We start from the raw sequence: 25,972 nt of genomic DNA, 5'->3' as shown, positions 1-25,972 counted from the left end.
CATGTGAAGCAGGATCTGCTTGCCCTTCCGGAGCACCTGAGATCAACCCAATTTTTTGTTGGGTTCATGTTGTTTATTCTTTACTTCTCTATGTTGTGTCGTGTGTACTATTGTTTTTCTGTTTGTCATTTTCATTTTTAGCCTTAGCGTTGTCAGTTTGTTTTAGCTATATGAGTTTGACTGTCCCTTTGGTATCTTTCGTCCCTCTTTCATGACTCCACAAAGAACAAGAAGATGGATCAATATATATTGGCTTTTCAAAAATTGGAAAAGTGCATATCACGGTTTAATTTCTTGTTCTATTCAAGGTGAAACAGCTAAGAAACCTCCGAACTTAAGCAATGTAAAACTATAATTTTATGTTTTCCGGTGGGTGTTACAAGCTTTTTGTAATTGTGTAATTATAGAACGTTAAATTTGGCAGGTGGTAGGCTATTTACCATTACCTGGTTTTCCTTTTGCAAGTTAGAAACTTTGTTTTCTCCCTTCTAGCGGTTATATTGACAAATGAACTAGCTCTCACTTTTAATGCCATTTTTGTAGGATGTAGTTCCCTATTGCAGTTTTAAGACGATCAGGAATTTTCCTGATGTCCTTAAGATTTGCTACATTATATTTTTGGTTTACTAATTTTTTCACATCTTTAGCATATGAAGGAAGATGATAATAATTTTTCTAGCAGGCACATTGTAGAATTAATCAAAATGTTGTACAAAATATATGATGTTTAAATAGAGTAATGTATGATGATTTTTTAGTCTGAAAAACAGAGCTGGCGTTTGTTTTGTATCTGCTTAATAATTCACCTTATTCATCGAGTTCCATAATAGTTTTTTTCCTCCCTACAGATTTAAACCCTTGTTTGTAATGAATCGATCCTGCTGATCACTTTTCAAAATGCCCTCTTTTAAAGCAATCAAATGTTTGTAACCAATAACCCGAATTTTGAACACTTTCTGGTTTAAAACTGAATAAATCTAAAACAGAAGGTATATGGTTAGGTAGATTTTAACATTGTAAAGAAAGAATAGAAAATATACACTGGAGCAAAGAACCAATTAGAAGTTTGGGTGTCTACTTTGGATTAGTGAATGTGACAAATTAAATATTGAAAAAAACAATGCAACAGTCAAAATGTGCAAAAGTTCATTAGCATCCTAACTTATATACTTATGAAAAAGAAATTTCTTAAAATTTGCAATTTTTACCCCAAAATAATCTTCATTACCAAATTAATGAGTCAAATTTCACCTAAATATAATATGCACAATAATTCTGCAAAATATACTCCTGCTTTCAAAATATGTATCTCAAAATGATGTGATAATAAACAATCAACCCAAGAATCGAATTTTCACCTAAATCTAGTCATCGCAAGCAATATAATGCACAACAACGAATGAAATGATTTTGGACTCCTCCTGATACTTTAAGAGCTATGGCTTCAAACTGTCAATTTTGACAATAAAACATATTCGCCAAATTTCACCATTACAAATTATGCACAACATTTTAGTAAAATGTCATTGGCCAAATTCAACCAATAGTTTTGCAGTTATTGTGCTATATACAAAATATGTTTCTCAAAATTTATGATATTAGAAAAAAAATTAGAAATCATAATTTACTGTTTACTATAGGCGTATTTGTTAGTGCAAAACCAGTTTTAGTTTAATAAACTTTCCATTTGTTAATGAGAACCGGTTTGAAACTAGTTTCGAACCTAAACTGGTTTGCCGTTTGTTATCCTTAAACCGAAACTGGTTCCGGAAACTATTCAAACCACGGTCGTGGGCGGTTTGCGGTTTCGGTTTGGGATTGAAAATGGCGGCAATCTTGATGCAGTGCAGTGAGTGCGACAAAATCTACGCTGATTCTGATGCTTTTAACAACCACCTATGTATACAAAACACTAGCAGTGTAGAAGGTAATATATACAACACCTATTGCCTTGAAAGTCTGACGCTGATAGTCTAGTTTGACATATTTATAGACCCTTATTCACTGTGGAATATTATACAGTACAACAATTTTATTGTCTTGATCAAAGACGCTCATAGAGCATAAGAGGGCAGAATAATTACAAGCAATTTATCACAGTCATTATTATTAATTCTTAGTGATGATAACAAAGTATTAAAATAAAGATTAAGACTGGCTTTAAAAAGGGGGGGTGGGGACAAAAGGGGGGGGGGGGGTCCAATAACAGCAAAACAGCAAATTGATTTGGCTAAAAACAGTAAACAAGGAAATAAAAGTGACAAAAACAGATAACAGTAAAATGAAAATGGCTAATAACAGTTAACAGCATTCAGAAAAACAGATAACAAAGAATTAAATTGCCCCAATTTTGATTTTGTTCAGTCGTTTTGGGGGGTTCTTTTTCAAAAACATGGACTTTGCCATTGCCTTATAATGTTGGGGAGGTGCCCATTGTGTATCTGGAACTTCTCCTTAACCACACCAGGGCCAGATCCAGGTATTTAGAAAGTGGGGGCGTAGATATAAAAAAGAAGATGTGGTGTAATTGCCAATGAGACAACTCTTCACAAGAGACCAAATGACACAGAAACTAACAACTATAGGTCACCGTACGGCCTTCAACAATGAGCAAAGCCCATACTGCATAGTCAGCTATAAAAGGCCCTGAAATGACAAGTGTAAAACAATTCAAACGAGAAAACTAACGGCCTAATTAATGTACAAATAAATGAACGAAAAACAAATATGTAACACACATGACACAGCAAAAAAACGACCACCACTGATTTACAGTTTTGAATGGAATATTTTAATGCACTTACATTGTATCTAGATGTTGTGTTTTCTTTCGTCTATCCATCTCTCACATTTCTTAAACCATTCGATGGTTTTTCATGACACTTCCAGAGAATCTTACATTTATATTATAATGAAGATGTAGAGGTGCACCTCCTATTTTTATACTCCAACTAAAGTTTGGTAGAACATGTATGTATATTAGAATCACTAGTTTGTCTATTAGTCTGTTTGGTCGGGTTGTTGTCTCTTTGACATATTCCCCGTTTCCATTCTTATTCAATGAAACACATGTATGGAAATATTTAAAAAATGATGGCTGGTTTTGGAGCATTAATTATTCACTGATTGTTATAATATTTGTCTTTTATGGATTAATAATAAAAACAGTTTTGTTTTGATAAACAAGTCAGCTTAGAATTAGTACACCAATGATGTAAGAATTGTAAAACATAAAAAGGATTTACAAGCTTATTTTTTATTATACTAGTGCGTAACTTGATTGAAAAGGATAAATTCAAATGGGTTCCAGTATTCAACACTGTATGCAAATCAAATGAAAATTATTTATTTGGTTGCGGCAATACAAATTTTAGGCGAATTTTTCAATAAACATTATGCACTTAGACAATGATAACGACCAGGTACATGTATCAGGGCGAACGCAAATCAGCTAACAGACCCATATTCATTGGTGAAGGTGTGTTTTTTATAGGGGGGGGGGCGGGAATATCAAAATGAAATCCATTCCAATAACTTTTATTAGATATAAACCTCCTTTTAATACAATTCAATTCAATAAAAATAGAAAGGCAGGTATAAGACAGAAACCTGCCACTGCAATCTGCACATAAAAAACACACAGAGTGGAAAATAACCATTGACAATAAACAGGTATTTATTATGTTTATAATTTATTTTCAGAAGTGTACACAGAACCTATTGGTCCTATTAGCACTTTAGTGCCATCCAGATTTCATAGATTGATGCCAAAACAGATACTGAAGTCGTACCTGTCTTCAAGTCATTCATACTCTGAAACATTTGCCAAAATGGTAGGACCAGCAGACATACCAGTAATAACAAAAAAACGAAAGGACGAGGTGTATGATCATATTATGAGTAACCTAAGTGAAGATGGGAAAATAGCTGTAAAAGAAATAGAACCATGGGTGTTCAACACACTGATTGATTGGTCTACCCCATTTGAACATTTTGTTTGTACAGCACCTTTACCTGGTAATGACTACTTAAAAAAATGTCTGTTATAAAAATAAATGAGTATGATAGTAAAACAACAGAAACTAAAGTGCTTTTAAATGTATTAACCTTAATTAACCTTACTAAATTTTTGTTAATATCAAAGGAAACAAATATATTTGTACGACATTGGAAGTTTTGACCATATACAAATGTAGTTGTGAATATCATGAAATGTTTATTTTTGTCTTTCCTGTGACAAAGTCGAGATTTATGGATAGACTATGCGCTGGCAGCAGTGTAAACAATTAAAAGGTTTTTTTCTCTAATCAGTTAACATGAACTTATCAAGCCGGACCAATAATATTGGATATGCAATTGCATTAGGATCATACCAGATCAAATTTGTCATGATTTAACACATATGCCCCCACAGTCATGGTCCAATGACTTTGACTTTTTACAGAGTTTAGGGACCATGTGCAATTGGTGATACATCTCTTTGTGTTTTATTTATTTATTTATTTATTTAAGTAGAAGTATGCAATATTAATCCGAAGAACATGATGATTTCAGAGTTTTTGCTTTCCCTTCAGCATCAGATTCCTGGAAGAGAAAGAGTCTAACTGTTATAAATCACGGTCATGGTGCAACCACTCTTGACAGTGGCATTGCTTTAACCCTTTTCTATCTAATTAATCTTCTTTCTTTTGCATTTAAAGTGATAACAGTGAACCTTTAAATCCTATAATATAAAATAAGAAGATTTTTTATACAAAAATGAAGTACTTAAGTAATTGCAATACCAATAAAAAGCAGAAAAGGGGGGGGGGGGGGGGGGGGGGTGCTAACCCAGGGTAAAAGGGGGGGGGGGGGCAGAACATATGTTCTGATATAAATGCATGGATCGGCCAAATTCCCCCTGGATCCGCCACTGAAAAGAGTAGTACCACAGTACTTTCACCATGTTTTATCACTGTTACACCTTTCTGTATGTGTTGAAGATCTCACTGCAACTTTTGTTGACATGTTTTGATTTTTGTGTCAAAGTCATGTCCATATTCTTTTTCCACATTAGGTAGTTATGGATTTTTTCTAAATATGCTTTTAATTTCAGATAATTCAGAAGTTTTTAAACAAATAGAGCCTGTAACCATGGCAACAGCACAATCCTCCCAAAGTTCAGTAAAGGCTAACTGGAGCAAGGCAGCTTCTTTATCCTTGATTGGCCTCCACCAAAAACATCAAACTCTGTTTGAAAAACCTTCTGTGAAAAAGAAGGATGTATGGCTTAAAATAAGTAAAGCTATGGCAGAGAAGAATTACCTATTTAATCCAGCACAATGTGAACAAAAGTGGAAAAACCTCACAAAGGTCTATAGAGACACAGTCGATCACAACAGGAAAACAGGAAATGAACGTAAGGAATGTGCATTTTTTGAAGAACTTGAAGAATGCTATGGGTACCGTCCTAATGTAACACCCCTCTACACAATGGGGTCAAATGCAGAATTGTCCTCATCCAGTCAAGCAGACATAGAATTTAACCAAAAACAAAAAGAAGACAGTGCTGCAGATTTAGAAGTACCAGTTCCCAAAAAGAAAAAAACGAACTCCACTAACGAAGATGTTATGAAATTGTTAGCCACAATTAAGGATGACCAACATGAATTAGTGAATGTAATAAAGAAACAGCACGATGACAAGATGAACCAAGAGGGGAAAAAACTTGAATTGCTAGAGAAAATGATAAATACATTTGCAAACACAAACAAATGAGTTATGCCATTAAGGCATAATTTCTAGTTTATTGAATTATGTTTGTTAAGCCAATAAGCCTTATAAGGCATAATTTCTATTTTGTTAAATTGTGTTTGTTAATGAATTAAAGTTACCATAATAAGAAACATGTAGTTTGTCCGTCCGTCCATCATTCAGAAACATTTCTTGTGGTCACACTAGAATCAACATTTATAAGTGTATTTTGACCAAACTTGATATAGGGTTATTATTCATCCAATTATCTGAATTGCTATTGATTTTCAAGGTTGAAGGGTCACCTGTTTAAACTTTCACTCCAAAATCATCTTACATTTCTTTTTGGACGCTCTGGAAATCAACATTTATCAATGAATTTTGATTAAACTTATAAAATAGTTTGACTTCATCTAGAGCCCAATTGATTTTCTAGGTCAAAGGTCAAGGTCATCTGATTAAATTTTCACTCCAATATCACATTATCATTCTTGTGGACGCTCTAGAGTCAACATACATTGTATATCAATGAATTTGATCAAACTTCATAGCCTGTTAGTCCTTATTAATATCTGGAACCCTATTGAATTTTAAGGTCAAGGTCACTTGGTTAAGAAAAATTCAATGTCTCAAGGTCAAAGTTCAAACGAAGATCAACATCAATGGTACATGACACATTGTCTTGAATTTATCTACCTTCATGCAAAATACCAGGAGCCTCTCTCGCAAGACAAAAAAGTTATGACCTGGTCACGATTTTGTAATGGATTGATGAACAGACTGCTTAATGCAGGGCGACTGCCCCTTTTGTGCTTTAAATTGGCATATTTCATTAACTCCTGAATCATCAGCTGTACTCATAATTGAAAATATTAAAGTTCAAAACAAAAACCAACCAACAGGAGTAAATGGAAAGACCAAAATGTATTTCAAAGCCAAAAAGACCTGGATGCTTCATATTTTGTATAAAGATGCCTTTTGTTAAAAAGTTTCTGTCTGTGACATGTCCATTGTCCTTGACCTCATTTTCATGGTTCAGTGACTACTTGAAAAGATTTTTTGTTATGTTAATTTCTCTCTTATGAGTTATGGGATAACTATATTTGGTATGTGCGTCAGACAGTTTTCATTGACTATGACCTCATTTCATGGATCAGTGAACAAGGTTGTTTTGGTGGTCCCTATCTCAGATACTATTGGCAATAGGTCTACTATATTTGGTGTATGGAAGGATTGTAAGGTGTACATGCCCAACTGGCAGGTGTCATCTGACCTTGGCCTTATTTTAATGGTTCATGGTTATAGTTACCGGTATTTTTTGTGTTTTGGTCTGTTTTTCTTATATTGTTTGCCATAGGCCTACTATATTTGGTGTATTGAATGATTGTAAGGTGTACATGTATTTCTTGTGAGGGGTTAACAAAGTCTTTTTATAGTGTCTCTGATGCCTACCGTTAACTTCGTTTAACACAGATTTCCAATATTTTTTTGAAATATTACAAAAATAATAGCAAATAACTGAAAGGATTTTAACAAAATTAGCATGTATGTTCCATATTAAATGCTGTTTAAGCATTTTTACTTGTCCGAAACAAAGCTTATTGGAAAATGCAGCAATGCGGGTTACTAGCTGCATGGGTGAGTGATACAGACTACAGGGTGCCTCTTGTTAGTGTTTTTAAAGTGTTTGCTGTTGTCTTTATCTCGATATGATCTTATCTCGGGATTTAATTGCATTGTTCATACCCTCGGACATTTATGCCCCACCTACGAAAGTAGGGGATATATAGTGTTTGGGTCTGTCTGTTCGTCCCAAAGTTCAAGGGATTTTTTAGCTGACAATACGGTATGAGTTTTGCTCATTGTTGAAGGCCGTACGGTGACCTATAGTTGTTAATTTGTGTGAGAGTTTTCTCATTGGCAATCATACCACATCTTCTTTTTTATATTAACCTACAGGTTGAAGTTAGTTTTCCATGTAGGAGGTATGCTGTCATCATGAAACTTAATACATATATGCATTAAGGTATGAACAATTAAAAATCATTTAATTCAAGATTACACCCCTCTCACCAACTTCATGGTTCATTGATGTTACATAAGGTTAATATACAGTTTAGGTTAGTTTTTCGTGAACTGAAGGTGCTACTATAAAGAAACTTTGTACAGACATGCATCAGGGTATGAATAATCAACATTTATTCAACTTTTATCGCTCTTGTTAACTTGATGAGTTGAAATAAGTTGCAGGGATAGGGCATTATGTCTTTCAGACATTCTTGTTGTTTGTTTTTATATTGTTTGATCATTGTTAGTGATTATAACTTTTTTTCATATCAATGTACATTCAAATTGGTTACCAATATTGCTACTACAAAAATAAAAAGCTTTAGTTCAAAGCATAAGGACAGTTTATTACAGAAAAACGCACATACTGAGGCAAAAAACACAACTGAATAATCAAACAAGACTTTTTAAGTCGAAACAATTTTTAATTGAAAGGTCTATACAGGTGAACGATATCTGGCATACTGATTTTGAATGCACATGTATGTGAACATTAAACAACCACAGAAAATTGTATTTAGGATAGTGAATTTTCGGCTAAAAAGTCGGTAGTGTATACTCATTAACTATTTCACCATATACTACTATCCGTTCTACAGACAACACCCAAAAATTCACTACTAGTATCCGAAATTCAGGTCACTGTGTAACAGCAGAAATTCACCAAAAGTCAAATTAAGTTGTCCATTATGGCACTTCTTTTCGTCTCTGCATTGTCAGTAGGATTATGAACCTCTACAAAATTATTGACTTCCGTATTTTCAACAACTCCTTCTTCAATATATTCAGTCATATCATCATGTGTGGACAGACAAAGTTCGTGCAAAACACAACAACTCAAGGAAACTTCGACGGCTTTCTGAATATCCAGAATGTCGAGGTATTTTAATCTTCTAAATCTCCCCTTTAATGCCCCGAAAGCATGTTCAATGACCATTCTAGTGCTGCTGTGTACAAAGTTATACTTCCTTTGATTTCTGGTAAGATTACCATAATCCTTATACGGTGTCATCAGCCAGTTCTGAAGGCCATATGCGGAATCTCCCAATAAATGTGAATTGCCGAAGAACATGTTGGCGCTATCATTTTCAAATTTGTTGAAAATTAGTGAGTTTTTAAACACACGAGAATCATGTACGGATCCTGGCCATCCAGAGAAAACATCTAGGAAATGCATATTATGGTCACAAATACCTTGAAGTATGATAGAATGAAAAGACTTGCGATTTATATAGTTTTCATGGTATTCCTTAGGTGCACGTATTGGTATGTGTGTACCGTCAATTGCACCTATGACTCCTGGAAACCCTTTCTGACTAAATTTTTGGACATTTTCTTGTACCTGATTGTTGCTGGGCCATCTTATATATTGTGCTAAGAGCTTTTCACAAATTACATTAGCAAGACATTTGACAATTTGAAAAACTGAGTATTCACATACACCAAAATAGTCGGCAATTGCTTGCAAAGTCATCTGACTAGAGACATATTTAAGGAATATCAGAACTTGTTTTTCTAAACTAATAGTTTTGTAATTTCTGCTCCCTCTTAACTGTTCAACTAGAACTAAGAATGTTTCTTTATTCATTCTAAAGCGCCTCCGAAATTCTTCATTACTGTATTCTGGGATAACAGTTTCGGCGTAATTAAGGATTCGAGGAATTTTATTTCTTTTCTTAAGTATGCTAATGTAGCACAGTGACAAATTCTGATAACCGCTAACTGCTGCAGCATATAACAAGTTATCAGTGTCATCATCGTCGTCGAGAAATTGTTGTAACATTAATAAACCCATTTGTTTTGACATTTTAGACGCCATTTTTGCTTTCAAACCATTTATTTGTTAGAAATCAGTTAAACCAAAACTGGTTTTTGAAACCAAACCAAACCAGTTTTAAACCAAAACCGAAAACTTAAACCAGTTTTACTGTAACAAATACGCCTTAAGTATTATTATTGGGTCTTCACCACCGAGCACCCAAAAAATTGGTAACCACTATGAAAAACTGTGAAATTGTACAATAATACGATGAAATAGATTAAATAACGCATAATGTCATCATTTTTTTTTAATCTTTATGAGGATCTGTCCATGTGAAAGTCGATAATCTATATAAAGAAAAACGGTTCCGGATTCATCACCACTTTCTGGATTACATTCTATTGATTCTACATATTTTTTAAAAACCAAATAGTTCTTATTAATCTTTTTTTATGTCATTGTTCGTATTGTATTGTGAAAATTATTTCACTTTCGATCTTTTATATCAGGGCGTCACTGGTGAGTCTTGTGTGGACAAGGCGCGTTTTTGGCGTATTGAATTTTAAACCTGATGCTTTTTGTTATCTATTAACCATGTTTTTCTTTGTCTAATATGTTCTCCTATTTATTTGTATTGTAGTCCTGTAATATTATGTTGTCATTTCAATGTTCTATTTAACTTTGCCATTAAAGTGCGAGGTTTGGCATGCCATAAAACCAGGTTCAACCCACCACTTTTATTCCCCTTTAAAAGTGTCTTGTACCAAGTCAGGAAGATGGCCATTGTTATATTATTGTTCGTTTCTGTGTGTGTTGCATTTTAACGTTGAGTCGTTTGTGTTTTCTCTTATTTTTGAGATATTGAGATAAGACGTGGCACGGGACTTGTCTATCCCAAATTCATTTATTTGGTTTTCATGTTATATTTGTTATTCTCGTGGTGTTTTTCCTGATGCTTGGTCCGTTTCTGTGTGTGTTGCGTTTCGGTGTTGTGTCGTTGTTCTCCTTTTATATTTTATGCGTTTCCCTCGGTTTTGGTTAGTTTAAACATATTTATTTATAGTGGATTGGGAAACAAGTTTTACAACTTATATTAATCCCTTTCCACTTTGCAGGTGCGAGTGCTGCCTTGTAGCGGCATTAGCCTACTCTTTTTCGAAATCTACAAGGGTGTCTTTAACGTGCAAGAGATATGGCTCTCTCTTAACACGGGTCAGCCATTTATCGTCCCCTTCCGACGGACTATCATCGTTTCCTCAAGACCATTCTCGCAAATGGTGTCAAGGGAGAGCCGAAAATTGAGTTCCTCAAATTTTCATCCCAAACGGGAATCGAACCAGGAACCTTTGTGTTAAAACCTTGGTTTTGGTTTGTTACCCCGATTTTGTTTTTTGTCCATGGATTTATGAGTTTTGAACAGCGGTATACTACTGTTGCCTTTATTGAAGTTGTAATGTTTATGCCATAATTGGTAATAAAATTTATTCTTCTTCTATACTTTTATTTTGTGTATATCTTACTATCCTCTTTTGTTTGGTATCGATTTCTGTTTTCCTGTATAAATTCTTACTAACAAATACAAGTGACAAATATTTTCATATAATTATTCATTACATCAACGACTATATATACATGATTTACATAATTTAAAACATATATAAAGCGGAGTTGAATTATCGGTTTTGGGTTCTCTCGTTTACTGGACGTTTTCTTTGGCAAGGTTTCTTGGCAATGTTTTTGGCCTTGTTTACAACAGAATATTTCCAATCGGAGGAACTTATGGTTATTTTTCTTTTCTTGTCTAGGAATTTTTTTTCAAAAATACTTTTTTTCTTGCTCTGTTTTACATCTCCAACTTTTGGTCACTGATCTTGTAATATGCTTCACTGAATATTAATGCATAGTCTCCGTGGTCTGAGGTGTACAAACTGTTCCAGCACACAGTCATACAGTTTTTTTTTATTAACTCTGGAGTACACTGGGGTTTCCACTAAATTGCAACCTTAAAAAAACATGGTTAATACTCTCCGCACTATTGTTTGTCCACAGTTTCTCTGATTTGTCTTTATTCTTTTTCCTTGGTTCATTAACAAATGTTATAATGCGCGGTTTCAAATTTTCTGTGAAGTATTCCGTAAGCTACGGATATTGTTCTATTTGGTCCTGGAAGTCAGTCGATATATTTATCTTCAAATTCTTTTGTATAATAAGCATTTACTACGCCGTCTTTACCAAAAATGCTCTCCATGATGTGATTCCTTTTTTTAACCTCAATACTTATTTTATTTTGGAGATTCTGCTTCAAATTGTCTTTCAAATGTTTTGTACACAAAAGTCTGGTTGCTGATGGAAATGCATCTCTGATTGCGTTGGTCATCGCCTTTTCGCCATCAGAGCCGAAGACTAATTCCTCGAGAATTCTTAGCTCCAGGCTGGGTTTTTTTTTTAAATATGGGAGAAAAGTGTAAAGTAGGTGTTGTAGGATGCATCTTTGTGAATGAGCATTTAACCAATGAATATTGGGTGGTCTTTTGTATTTTTTTACCACTCTATGGTGTTTGTACATTAGGGAGTTTTGAGGGGAAAAAAGGCAGGATGGCAATTTAAGTAAACAAGTCAGGATAAACTAAAAAAAAAAGCAGGACCGGATAGAGTGAAAAATAAAAAGGCAGGACAGAGATTACAACTAAAACAAAAGCAGAACAAAATTTTTCATCCTAGCACCCCCCCCCCCCCCCCCCCCCCCCCCCCTGGATTACCTGCTGTACAAATGGATGGTCATTCAACATATTGGGGTCTTCTAGAAGGACGCTTTCAGCGGCATGTTTTCGATACTATTGACCTGAACTTTCATTACATTTCGTATTTACTATTTCACATACTAACTGGAATCTGCTTGTATTCATTATTGTATTATATTCAACCGGAAACCATTTTACATACTTTATAGATCCGTTTTGACAGGGCTCTGGACTTTTCACACAAATGATCAATAATCGCTTGACACAATAGTTATCCTAAAAAATGTCAGCCTTTCTTACCTTTTCAACAAAGAAGTATTAATCGGAATCATCTTGACATCCATTGGATAGAAACATTTGCATCAGAATCAATGTCGGTGTCGCAATCCTCATTGCCGTCGTGCGTAATTTCCTCACCTTCGCTTAATGTACTTATATCTTCTTCATACCACATTTTTAGATTTTTCTGAATGAATGGTCCAATCGTAACGATCGTTACATTCTTTACGTCATCGAACAGACAATAGTTACATTTACCATTGTACTTGGTAATCAGGTATGGTCCTTCATATCTCCGTTGTTGTACGGTAACCATACCTGCCTTTCTGCTGAAGTTTTTGAGAGCACTTTGTCCCCTGCAAGTAACAGTTTATTCTTCACTTTGTGTCTTACGTCACAACTTTCTTTTTGCTTTTGTTGAGCCATTTTTACGTTCTTTAACACATCTTGGCTTATTTTGTCCTTAATTTTAATCATCTGATTATCTGCGCCTACTATATCCTGTTCATCATGATAACCCTTCGACGTGTCAAGCATGGGTAACCCTACCAGGAGACGAAGCTCCAGCTGGCATAGCTCTTCGAGTCACTGAGACACGCAAGCCCCCCGACCACGGCAAGGATAGCGATCCACCGGAGGGCAAAATTGTTTGAGACTTCAATCATTTTAGTGTATGAGGGTTCTGATTCCCTCCTATAGGAGATATTTCCTTGTTGAAATAAACGCTGTAGAGTTTATAAAAATGTTCCATTATAGAGGTGCAAACACACCGAGGTATACATATGAGTTCACAATTTTTAAGTCTCTGTCGTTGTAATAAAAACGGTTTACCACAGGCTTCCATCCATTTCGAAATACAGCGTTTGTCTTCTCCGTGTTTACTTCTATGTTTCATTTATTACAATATAAAAGTTATTTATTCAGTAAATGCTGCAACACAGTCGTCAATTTTCCAAAAAAGTGCAGTATCATCAGCAAATAAGAGCAAATATTTTAAAAATCTAGTTAGAGACACGATGTCATTATCTGTTTCAATGGAAATATCTTGAATAATATCGTTAATAAAAAGCTAAGACAGCAGAGGCGATAAATGTTTCCCTTGTTCACACCAAGAAAAATGTCAAACGCATCTTACAGCATTCCACCAATCGTACACGAAGACGCCCTGACGAATATAAATATTTAACAATAGAAAACAAATTGTAACTAATGCCATTACTTAGCAGTTTGTATATTAAAATATAAAAATATATATTAAAAGTTGACAATAATATGTTCAACTAAATCCATAATAAGTATTGGCAAATGCCAAGTCGTACAAGTGGAATAAGATTTCATTTGTTGGTAAATCAGACTCACATCACTTACACTGAATGATCACAAATACAAAATGTTGACAATAATATGTTCAACTTAATCCATAATAAGTATTGGCAAATGCCAAGTCATACAAGGGATTAAGATTTCATTTGTTGGTAAATCCTTCTTTGCTGATGGAATTGGTAAAATTTATGCAGGTGTTTGAAGTAGGCAGAAAAGAATTATATGTTTCACTCTCAGAAAAACAGATATCTGGGCTTACTGCAAATCCAAGAATTGGTTCTTAATCAGCTCCAGTTGCAAACATTAATATACTATGCAGTGATATATTTTCTCTTTTCCACCTGAAATAAGAATGACATTCTATAAGATTAAAATATATTTTGAACAAAATTTCAGGTTTCTCATTATACAGAGGCAGATTTAGTGGGGGCTGGGCCCCCTTTTTTGGAAAAGATTCGGTTGCTCATATAGGGAATCACTGAAGTGTGACTGGAGCGGGCCAAATGTCTAGATCCGCCAGTGTTATACGAAAGGCCTGCTACACATAATAGCAATAATAGGTAGTCAGAAACTTTCAGAAAAATATAAAAAAAATATAATCTTCTTAAAATATTCAAGGTAGATACAATAAATTAAGTTCCATTTATTAGGCATGCATACAATTTTGTTCATTTAGTGTAACAGTTTACTTGTGTTGATATGTCTTTTGATTGAGTTATTTTAAAGCAATTTCGATTGATATGTTGTATAATAAAACTTCATGTTAAAATGCCATTTTTTGATTGGCTATAAGACAATGTAAGAGGGTGTTAATTAACTCTATCACATGGCTGAGCGGTTGACAATGTTTTTGGAATGTTGATCACCCTGGCTCTCATCCAGGCCAATCAAACATTGATAATTTGAAGAACAATGAATTGAATGTACATCGAATAATAAAAACAATGCTTAATTCTATGTTTTGGATCATATTCTATTATTTGAATGTCAAAATAAAAAAAAATAAAACATCTTGCTTTTCTTCTGATGATTTTTCTGATACCCCTAATATTGTTATGAACATGAAGTCATAGAAAATACTTTAAAATAAAATTCATCTGTAAATGACATTAAGGATAGGACATTTAGTATACAAAATCTAATAACACATAGCTGAGACGGTGATAGAGCAGATTGGTAACCCTCACACATGTCATTTTAGGGGGCGTTATAGCTTACTGTTCGGTCTGAGCCAAGGCTATATGTTGAAGACTGTACGTTGACCTGTAATGGTTTTCTTTTACAAATTATGATTTGATGGAGAGTTATCTCAATGGCACTCATACCACATATTCTTATATATTTAAGATTTAAATTGGACCAACAGTCTCTCCTTTTTTGACTTTTTCTTTCACTGGACCCTGTTTAATACTTTAATTATCAACATTCAAGACATCTCTAATGGGTGGGACCAGGATACTTCCCGAAGATATTTTGTGAACACTGAATAAACTCGAGTTTGTAAACTTCTTCTGTTGGTGCCAGGTTCACTGAAATTCGGTTTCAGCATTGTAATTGAACCTTTCAAAGTCAGTATTGGTGGTTTTGTGTTAAAAAGGTGGCGAAACTGGGGAAGTGAACTTCCAATCTGTATTAGAAATCTTTGTGAAAACATCTCATGTGCAAAGATATTAGGTACAAGATTGTTAAGTAAGAGCTAAATCCTCAGTTAAAAATTTACTGGAATCCCATGCTTGCCATCATTAATAAGTTAATAACAGTTGGTTAACTAGACTACATTCCTCAGGTCATTATCCCCCATTGGTCAGATTAAATATATAAAAGAGTGTTTTTGAGTTTTTTCATGGATGATCTTGCATTTAACAAATTATATTACATTATATTAATACTCACACCAGGAATGGACATGAATTACAAAACCTCACCTAAGTACATTCTTAAATTACTACAATTTTAACAATCGATTTTTCACTTTTCAATTTCTATGCTAATTACACTATTGGCACCCTTTCCAGTCTCTTCACTTTCATCAACAAGGTAAAATATCTGTGATCGTAAAAGGTCAATGAATATATATAAATGTCATAATTATATTTACACAATGTTAATTTCTGTGTCATTTGGTCTCTTGTCTCACACTTAAATTATATACACAAAAAAGATCAAAATAACAAAACTGTACAAAAAATTAACCAAATGAATGTTGAAAACATAAGATACATGTCTTTAAAGTGCAAACAAGACATAGAGTACATGTATGTCAATATTTTTAACATCTGCTGACTGCATTGTACTAATATTCATTCACCAACATGACAAAGGAATATATGCAAAAATGTAGCATAATATTTACCTGGACCTTCAGGACAGACACCAAAACACTGACATTTCCTTCGAGTTTTGAAAAACAATGGCCCCACTTGTGTGCATAGTGTGGATAGTGTATTTGTTGTGCATAGTCAAAGCTGTAATGCATGCTTCCTTCAAATGATAGTGGGGGTTGACCTGAAACATTATGTGTAACAATTATAATAATCAAAAAAATAATGTACATTACAGCTTTTAATTATCAAAAAATAAATATATTTTTTTTTGTGTGTTTGAAAAAACTTTTTGTTTAAAGCAATTCAACAGGGAATGCAAATGTGGCATTTGCCATAGTTTATAATGCATCAACTGGCTGATACATGTATGCAATCCAAATCAATCCCAAATTATCAATACTTTGAAAAATGTTCAGAATTACAACTCAAAACTTGAATGTGCCTAAAATAATAACATGCATTTGACATACAACAATGTACATGTTAAGTACAAATTATAAACATGTTTATAAACATGCATGTATGTGAATGAAATTGAACATTTTACACAAAATGATTTATTGACATGAACATACAGAACATGTTTATTCAATGTACATTTTGTACATGTAAATACTTCATTGGCAATCATACCACATTTTCCTATTTTCAAATAAATTGTATAAATTACTGTATTAAAAAATGTAATATGTTTTTATGCAAACATGTATGTGTATATATATATACATATCATATTACACTTTAATTGAAAATAAACGACTACTATAACGTAATTGTTCACAATTAGGATTTGTTTAATCATGACAATTCAATCCTTACAACATTTGTACAATGTAAATTTAGATGCATGTACATTTTGTTCATTTGTACATGTAAAAATGTAAATGTATGATTTTTAACAATCACTAAATATTACTTTAATGTACTGACCTCTGTTTCTTTGATTGTCTGGTAACTGAGTATAATTCTCCTTGTTTCTCTGTAAAAGTCTCTCTGTTTCTTAGCCTTTTCAACATGACCACCATAATTTTGTAACAAAATGGTCTTTTCTTCTTCTGTCATATTTCCTGTGTTACTTAAACTGATAGTAAAGCTTTGACAAGCTGAACATAAATCTGTTGCTGGTTTCATGAGGACTATTTGTGGACACTGCTCTAACCACAACTTCTTAAACTCAGATAAACTTATTGCCCTGTAGTTAAGTGAAGATGCAGCTTCTTGATATATTTGATGTATGTCAGCTTTAGTTTTATCTGAAGGCAGTAAAGTCACCTTTAAGTCTTTGTGATTTGGCAAACGACCAGTCAAGGGGACTCCAAATTTTACAGCATATTCCTGAAGAAAGTGCTTCACTCCCTGATTATCAGTTATGGACAAAGCATGCTTAGGGGTTTTACCAGTGTTTCCTGGGTTTTAAACCTTCTTTTTACAATGATTTTGATATAGAATCTAGCTGAAATTTTCCAATTGCATGTGCAAATAAAAAAGTCTTCCTGCATATCTGGTGGCCATTAAAATAATACTGCTGATTTCTTCTTTTTCTTTCTTTGCTTTTATGTTTTTTGGCATCAACATTTGTGTCATTGTTTCTGTGTGCAAACAGTTGAACTTTTATTACCATGTCAAGCTCATTTTTGTCCATTTCTAAACAGCTATATCTATATTCAGACAATACTTCGTGGTTAACAATAGTGCTGCATGGTACTTTATTGTATAGTTTTTCACATTTGCAAGTGTTTTCAAGAAATTGTTTTTCTTTGACAGATTCATTTATGTCTAAATCACTGAAAGCTATCTGACATGGCTCTGTATTTTCTTTGTCAGACCCGTCATTATCTGCGTCATCATCATCGTTTGTGTTAAAGTCATGTTCACTAATTTCATTGATTTCTACATTCCCAAAAAAAATTCTATCGACTTCTTCAACAGGTTGGGCTCATGTCCTGAAATGTGGGGTAACATCATAAATGTGGGGTAATCTTCAAAACCTGGGAATGAAAAATCCCACAAAACTGGGTTACGTTAATTGTATACACTGGCTATAGTAATAATAAAATAAAGAACAGATTAAAAAGATATATAAGGATTGCGATAAAAGAATAAGCATTACGTTAAAAAGAAACATAAACAATAACTTGGATCATTATAACTGTTCAGTTTCTGAGTATTCTATTGTGTAAATACAAAAAAACGATGCATTTGAAACTTTGGATATTATGTATGAGTAATTTGTAAAAGTCTATCAAAAGTTAAAACAAATACAAAATAATTAAGATGGTTAGTAACAATACAAATACTACTACTTTTCTAATAATTACCATATGTTGTACAGTTGATGTGGGTGTTGTTGTGTTTGTATAACCTTTGGATGTGTAGGCATATACGGATCCACATTCAGCTATTATGGTGAGATTGATTGAAGCACCAGTCATTGCTTCCAATTCTCTAACCTGAAGGATATTTTTTGCATAAATAACTGATTCATACTGTAGTAACACGATTAATGATATATTATCTTTTATCCTGTTCTTGTTGAAATAATGAAGTCCAAAAAGATAAACGTATTACCACAAATATATTACATATTCAGATGTCAGTATGTGATTATGAACTTTTCTTTTTAGGTGTATTGCTCGCTGTCCAATTTGTTAGGTTTGACTTCTGCAGATGAAGATTATATGTATGCGTACAATATTAGACGAGAAATTTCAAACTTTCGGACGGTCATCCAAAATTCTAAATTCTTGCACAATCAACATTGAAGTCAGTAAGTGGGAAAGACCTGGACCCTGATTTGATTAACATTTCTCAAAAAGCTAAAGAACATCGTCGACAACATTTTTTATGGTTAAATGATAAACCTCTGGGAACAAAGAAGAAATATGAACCTGTTTTGTATTGCCTGTCGATAAAGCTAATTACGAAGCCGTAGAAAACAAAACGATAGCCGAAATTTCCCAGCTTGTCGAAAAACAGCTGAAACTCATAGGCGACCAAAAATTAGAGGAAAAGTGGACAAAAATAAAACGGAAGACGAAGGCAGATTTTCTATCATTTCTTGCAGAGTTACAAATCGAAGATGAATTATAGTTAGAAAGTGTTTTATTTCTGTTTCAACTAGAGGTGTTTGATAACAAGTTAAATTTTGAAGCTACATATACTTTTACTTTTACTTTTATTTGTTGCATATATACTCTTATCATTGTTATCGTTATGGTATATTGGTAATGATCATAATTTGTTTATTTGCTTAAATTTCCACTACTTTCACTATACATGGGTACTATAAATATAGTAATTGCATACCATTAATCATGGCAATTTGAATACAAAACCTTGTACTATATATAATGTTCCGTACTGTAACATGATGAATGGACATGAATTTTTACTCTGTGAGTATAAGATATGTTTTCCGTTAAAGGAATGGAATTACCTTACTAAATATAGTGTCTTTCCTTCTTGAAAAATATTTCTGTTTATCTTTTCTTGATTCCAACTCCTTAACAGCCTTTTTTCTTTTGGTATATATCTGGACTTTTGACTCTCTTCCATATTTTGAGGTTTTATTCTGAATAAGACACATATTCTACTAAATCAAACGATAGATTTGCCCCCCCCCCCCTTTTTTAATTTACATTTTCATTATATTTTTCTGTTAACGAATAAAGAATTATATTAACAAATCACAAAGTTAGAATTAACTATGAATTTTGACCCACATTCAATGGTACATTAATTAAAATTTTCACAGTTTTCTGTAATTTACTCCATTCGTATACAGATAATATTTTTTCATTTTTAATAAAGGTTGAGCTTTGTGCAACAATATTATGTTATTTGTATCATTAGCAGTGTGTGATTATCATTTGTTACTGTCAATATATACTTCGAATTCTATAGATATTGATGTTTATAAAAGATTTGAAAACATATATTAAATGATGACCAGCTTTTGGTATCGTTTTTGTTAATAATGCCGTCCATAGATTTCTACAAAGTTCAATAGATTAATCAACCAATTGAAAGCTTTGTTTCAAATTGCATTAGGATTGATGTCCAAAATGGCGTTTTGCAAGTCGACAAATGTTCTGAGACAGAGAAAATATGCAAAAATTAACGAAATGTTATGATAAACATGATAAATGATAGGATATTTACACTTCCGGTTATAAAGGTAATTTATCCTGAGGTTTCTACAAAAGAATAAGCATCGCCACGACAAACAACTTAAAGTAAACACAAGCTTGTATTAAAAAATACCTACCACAACAGTTGACATGATGCGCTGTTCCACAATTGCTTGAAAAACAATGCACGAAGTTTTATACCCTAGTTTTCGCGGGTTTTTCGACCCCAGAAAAACGAGTTTATCCCACAAACCTGGGGTCACCCCATGTTTCATGACATGAGCCCAACCTGTTCAATTTCGTTGACGAAATCGTCATCTTGTTCATCAATCAAATCCAGCGGTACAGTACTTGCGTTAGAGAAACCACTACTTTGACTTGCCATATTATATCGTTTTACCCTCCATTAATTTGCCTTACTTGTAAATTCCTCTTCATCTATAATTAAAGATGTACAAAATATATTTTGTCTTTCGTGTTTACATTTTCGTTTGGCGTCTAAAAATAGTTTAACATGAGTGGTTCCCCTTGATGAAAACCTAGAGCTCAAAACTAATACGGGACAGGAAATTAATTTACGTATTTTATAGTCCTTCGCTACTATTTTATTTTTACGATTTATCTGCAATGCTACTATAATCTATAGATAACAATCAAAGGCCCTTTCAATGACGCAGAACAAAGTTGTAAACATCAAATCTTTAAGTAACAAGTTGCGTAAATTAATTATGTCGGAAATTTGTACATGGGAATTATAAATTCTATTTTATCCCGCATGATTAAATATTGTTCGTAACAAAATCTTCTGTTTACATATTCGAAATTTTATTCAAGTTCCTAAAGATAAGAAAGAAGTCAATGTTAGTAAAATGAGTTAAACAAATCGGACATTCAATAACAGGTGCCCCGATTACGTTACGTAACTTTACATCGACGTTTTCGCATTATGACGTTTACCTCCATAAGCCTGGAAATGTCATGGCGGGTCACATATGAGAAAATTATCATGATCAAATGACCGATTAAAAGTAACATAAAAAAATTATCCAAAAAGATAATTTTTTCACTAGAATGTGGACAATTTATCAATAAAAGTAACATCTGAATATTCCAAAAGTGGTAAAATTTATGTAATTTGTTGCAACGTTTAAATAAAGCAGTGGTTGGTTCAAGATAACTTCTAATACAATTGTCAATACATAAGAAAAAGTTATCATGATCAAATGACCGATTTCAGGTAAAATCATATAAAATTATCCAAAAAGTAGTCAAAATTGTCAGTAAATTGTGGAAAATTATAAATATAGGTAAATCTAAATGAATATCCACAAAGAGGTCAAGTTTAGTGAAAATGTTTCAATTTCTAAATATAGCAGTGGTTGGTTCACGTTTACTACTAATACAATTGTCAATACATACGAGAAAATCATCATGATCAAATGACCGATTTAAGGTAACATCATATATAATTATCCAAAAAATAGTCAAAATTGTCAGTAAATTGTTGAAAATTAATAATATAGGTAACATCTGAATGAATATCCATAAAAGAGGTCAAATTTACTGAAAATGTTTCAATTTTTAAATATAACAGTGGTTGTTTGTTCCCATTAAGAGTTTTGATATATTTTCTATCATATCACTGATAATGCCGTCCCACATTCTCACCAAAAAGAATAATCTGTAAATATACCTTTTGCTGGACTTTGTAACTCTTGTAGTGTAACACGTGATGGACGAGTTTCGAGTCTGTTTATGATCTCGAGCGAATTTCAAACGACACCTATGTTGTTATTATGTATTCTTCTACAACAGTTTATCTTGGAAAATGTCGCTCCCATTTTTCCTTTTGTTTGGCTTTATATTAAGCGAACTAGGGTTTCCAAGTCGTAATTGTTATCTTTTATGTCTTTGTTTGTGATTTTAAATGATTGTCGTTAATTAATTGTAAACCTAAATGACCAATGTCATATGGCTGCTTTCTATAGGGATGCTACTAGCAATGATTTGTGCAGTAAAACAAAATTATTGATATATATATATATACTTTCTGTTTTCAGGAAATCAAGCAACATGGTTCTTGAATTAAAGACAACATCAAATACAAATTACCAAAAAAAAACATGTTCATAGCTAACAATAATAAATAATGATCATGTAATATGTACATTTTACAGTTATATGTAATGTTCATGTTAAGACGGATTAACTGCTTTGTTGCTGGTCTCCTTAGATACTCATTGACTCTTGGTATGATGGCATCCTTCCATGTTCTTGTCTCTGACCCTCCGGTGGATCGCTATCCTTGCCGTGGTCGGAGGGCTTGCGTGTCTCAGTGACCCCAAGAGTTATGCCAGCTGGAGCTTCGTCTCCTGGTAGGGTTACCCATGCTGGACAGGTCGAAGGGTAGAGACCAGACTAAAGTGATCCGAACATCGTGAGATGCCCGATGTTTTAAATAAAATAGGCTCTCCAACCCGTTTGCCGTGGGTTGCTACCCGTGTCGGTGGTTGACGAGATCCTTGTGGATGAGAGCTATAGCCAGACTCCTTACGGTCAGAAAATACCCGGACGGACGAGACTATAGTTCAATAAGCTGCTTTGGCTTCGAAATCATCTAAACGGGAGGTCGGATGGACCCGGTTCGATCAATCGGCTGGTCATGTCGAGCCCTTCAGTTAATCCTCAACAATAAGCTTTCTTGTTACAATTTTCATAATATACACATGTATTTTAAATTAAGCTATTTATATTTTGGATAACTGAAGAAGGCGATGGCTCATGGGTCAATCAAGTGGTACGCTTTCTTTTTCGCTTGATGGATACGCTCTGCTTGAGTATACTATTCTTGGAACATCTGGTGCTTTCCGCAGTGGATCTTGGGTGCTGATTTTGAGGACCAGCTACATTATATTTGGAGCTCGTTTTTAGCATTAGCACTCGATCCCGGTTCGCCACGGAAACACAGCATCGCCCTTGTAGGCACTCCGAGGTGGGTGGATGGCAAGAATGGTGAATCTTTCTCCTTTCATATGGCACAACAAAACAAACCCTCTAAATCAGCTTTAATACATAAGAAAAGAAAATGTGATGATTCAGAGCCCTGTCGGGAAGATGACAGTTGGCCCAGATTTATTGTAATAAAAGGAACAGAAGAAAAACCAATTTCAAAAATATCGCCCTTTGTAATTCACAAACAAATTCAAAGCGTTGCTGGTACTGTTAAAAAAGTTTCAAAAATGAGATCTGGCAATTTGTTGGTTGAATGTTCCAACAAAAGTCAATCAACAAATTTACTTACAATGACTACAATAACAAACTTTCCTGTTTCTGCCTCTCCTCATAACAGTTTGAACAGCTGTAAGGGGATCATTCGAGACAGAAGTCAATACCTTGGTGACCTTACCGTGGAAGAAATCGGTGAGGAACTTTCAAGCCAAGGTGTAACTAATGTTATTAGATTTCAAATTAAAAAGAATGGAAATATAATCAAATTAAATACTTATCTTTTGACCTTTAGAACTCCAACTCCTCCTCCATCTATTACTTTAGGTTGCTTCGGAATCAGAGTTGACATGTTTATCCCAAACCCAATTCGATGCTTTACTTGTCAAAAGTTTGGTCATGGAAGCAAACAATGTCGTGGTAAGCAGAGATGCTTCAAGTGTTCTGACGAAGGACACGAGGGAACAAACTGTCACTCTGAATCTTCTAAATGTGTAAACTGTGGTGAATCCCATTTTTCATCGTCTAGGGACTGCCCTGTTTACCTTAAAGAAAAAAATGTTATTAAAATTAAAACAGAAAGAAACATTAGTTACCCAGAAGCTAAACAGATAGCTTCTGTTTCGAATGATCTCCTTGTTTCAAACAGACCATCGTACGCCAGCAAAGTTGTCCGCTCATTCAGTCACGAGAATACACAAACTCGCATGACTTGGCCAATTGATGCGGACAATTTTAAAATGCTACCTGTTGAAACAGAACCTACCGATAGAATATTAATTCCAAGAAAACCAATATCTTCCAAAACCAGTACTCAGTCAACTCAATCTTCCCTACAGAGCTCACTATCATCACCAAAAAAAAATGAGAAAAAAATTAAAAAGAAAAAAGAAACAGTAGAAATACACAATTGGAGCGGTGAATCTGTCTGGGATCTTCCCAGTGACATAGATGATTCTTCTACCTCCAAAAGTCTTCCTTCATCTGCATCTAAAAAGGAATCTTCTTCGTCCAGTACACAGTCTACCAGAGCCCCATCTCCTCTTCGTTCTCAAGAAAAGAAGGATGTCCAAAAGAAGCCAGGAAATACATCCTCTCAGAAGTCTTCTGATTCGAGGTCGCGGGGTAGGGGTCGAGGCGGAGTAACACCAGCTGCGCGTAGTCCTGCAGATCGACGACTCTCCTCGCACAACAGATTTTCAACACTTATCATCGAAACTGAAATGGAAACTGAAAGTGTTCCGCCACCCGAAAGATCACGATCTCAGGGTGAGCGAAATAAGAATGCTGGCAAACTCGACAGCATTCGCCCTTCTTTTATTAAATAATGACAAATATAATCCAATGGAATTGCCGAGGTCTTAAAATAAATCTTCTCGAGTTAACACTTCTAGTTCAGTCTTTTTTACCTATTGCATTTTGTCTTCAAGAAACTCATCTAAAAGAAAGTGACAACGTATCTTTAAAAGGATACAACATGTATAGTACATTTTCTAAGGTAGATGAACGTGCTGCAGGCGGATCATCCATTTTTGTGAAGGACAACGTCATTCATAGCACAGTCCAACTCACAACGGATCTGCAAGCAGTTGCAATTCGTTTATCATTAGACAAAACAATTACATTATGTTCGATATATATTCCACCTAATTCAATTATCGATAAAGCAAAACTCAAAAACCTCACTGATCAATTACCCTCACCATTTATACTTATGGGCGACTTCAATGCCCACAATCCATTATGGGGTAGCAAGACTCATAATGCCAAAGGTAAGATCATTGAGGACTTTGTCTCTCAAGAAGGATTATGCATTTTTAATGATGGATCTAATACGTATCTTCATCCTGGAAACGGGTCTTATTCTTCTATTGATATCACTATATGCGATCCCTCTCTGCTTCTTGATTATTCATGGCGTGTTCATGATGATCTATGTGGAAGTGATCATTTTCCAATAGTACTTGAACATCTTTTTAATTCTGCCCAACAGAGAGTACCACGTTGGAAACTTGACAAGGCGGACTGGTCCTTGTTTGAGAATCTCTGTCGAGCGGAACTTCAGTCAAAGATGTTTGAGACTGTGCAAGATCCAATTTTAACTTTTAATACAGTTCTAACGTCAATTGCTGACAGAACTATTCCTAAGACCTCGGCAAATCCAAAACATCCCAGTAAACCATGGTTTGATGACGCATGTGATCAAGCCATAGGTGACCGTAAAAAATCTGAAAGACGGTTCAATCAACAACCAACGACGGAAAACTTGAGTAATTTCCGTATTTTTCGCGCTAAGGCACGGCGGACTTGTAGGCAAGCCCGACGAACATCCTGGAAAAAATTTGTCTCGGGGATTACATCTCGCACTCCGATGACAAAAGTTTGGAA

The 25,972-nt window shown here is 34.1% G+C and overlaps 2 protein-coding genes and 1 pseudogene across 2 annotated transcripts; 1 reads left to right on the top strand and 2 right to left on the bottom strand.

Annotated features, from left to right (window-relative positions):
• Positions 1–1,823: 1,823 nt before the first annotated feature.
• LOC134719719 (uncharacterized) lies at positions 1,824–5,863 on the top strand. Its single transcript, XM_063582683.1, has 3 exons — positions 1,824–1,927; positions 3,703–4,017; positions 5,096–5,863. Exons 1-3 carry the CDS (start codon positions 1,825–1,827, stop codon positions 5,755–5,757), a joined length of 1,080 nt encoding a protein of 359 aa, XP_063438753.1. The 5' UTR covers position 1,824; the 3' UTR covers positions 5,758–5,863.
• Positions 5,864–8,470: 2,607 nt separating this feature from the next.
• Positions 8,471–9,619, bottom strand: LOC134718067 (putative nuclease HARBI1). The gene has a single exon (XM_063580560.1). It carries the CDS (start codon positions 9,617–9,619, stop codon positions 8,471–8,473), a length of 1,149 nt encoding a protein of 382 aa, XP_063436630.1.
• A 6,254-nt stretch (positions 9,620–15,873) lies between these two features.
• Positions 15,874–20,744, bottom strand: LOC134718066 (uncharacterized; annotated as a pseudogene).
• Between the last annotated feature and the right edge of the window lie 5,228 nt (positions 20,745–25,972).

The sequence above is a fragment of the Mytilus trossulus genome, chromosome 5 (assembly GCF_036588685.1).
Source record: "Mytilus trossulus isolate FHL-02 chromosome 5, PNRI_Mtr1.1.1.hap1, whole genome shotgun sequence".
Taxonomy (NCBI): domain Eukaryota; kingdom Metazoa; phylum Mollusca; class Bivalvia; order Mytilida; family Mytilidae; genus Mytilus; species Mytilus trossulus.
Note: the sequence above shows the minus strand (reverse complement) of the source record. Positions and strands in the feature narration are given on the sequence as shown.

What these genes read in the sequence shown, in the direction of transcription:
- LOC134719719 (XM_063582683.1), top strand. Translation starts at nt 1,825, where the DNA reads ATGGCGGCAATCTTGATGCAGTGCAGTGAGTGCGACAAAATCTACGCT. An exon ending in AAACACTAGCAGTGTAGAAG is followed by an intron (nt 1,928 to 3,702) that starts GTAATATATACA and finishes ATTTATTTTCAG; the next exon opens with AAGTGTACACAGAACCTATT. An exon ending in TTGTACAGCACCTTTACCTG is followed by an intron (nt 4,018 to 5,095) that starts GTAATGACTACT and finishes TTTTAATTTCAG; the next exon opens with ATAATTCAGAAGTTTTTAAA.
- LOC134718067 (XM_063580560.1), bottom strand. Translation starts at nt 9,619, where the DNA reads ATGGCGTCTAAAATGTCAAAACAAATGGGTTTATTAATGTTACAACAA.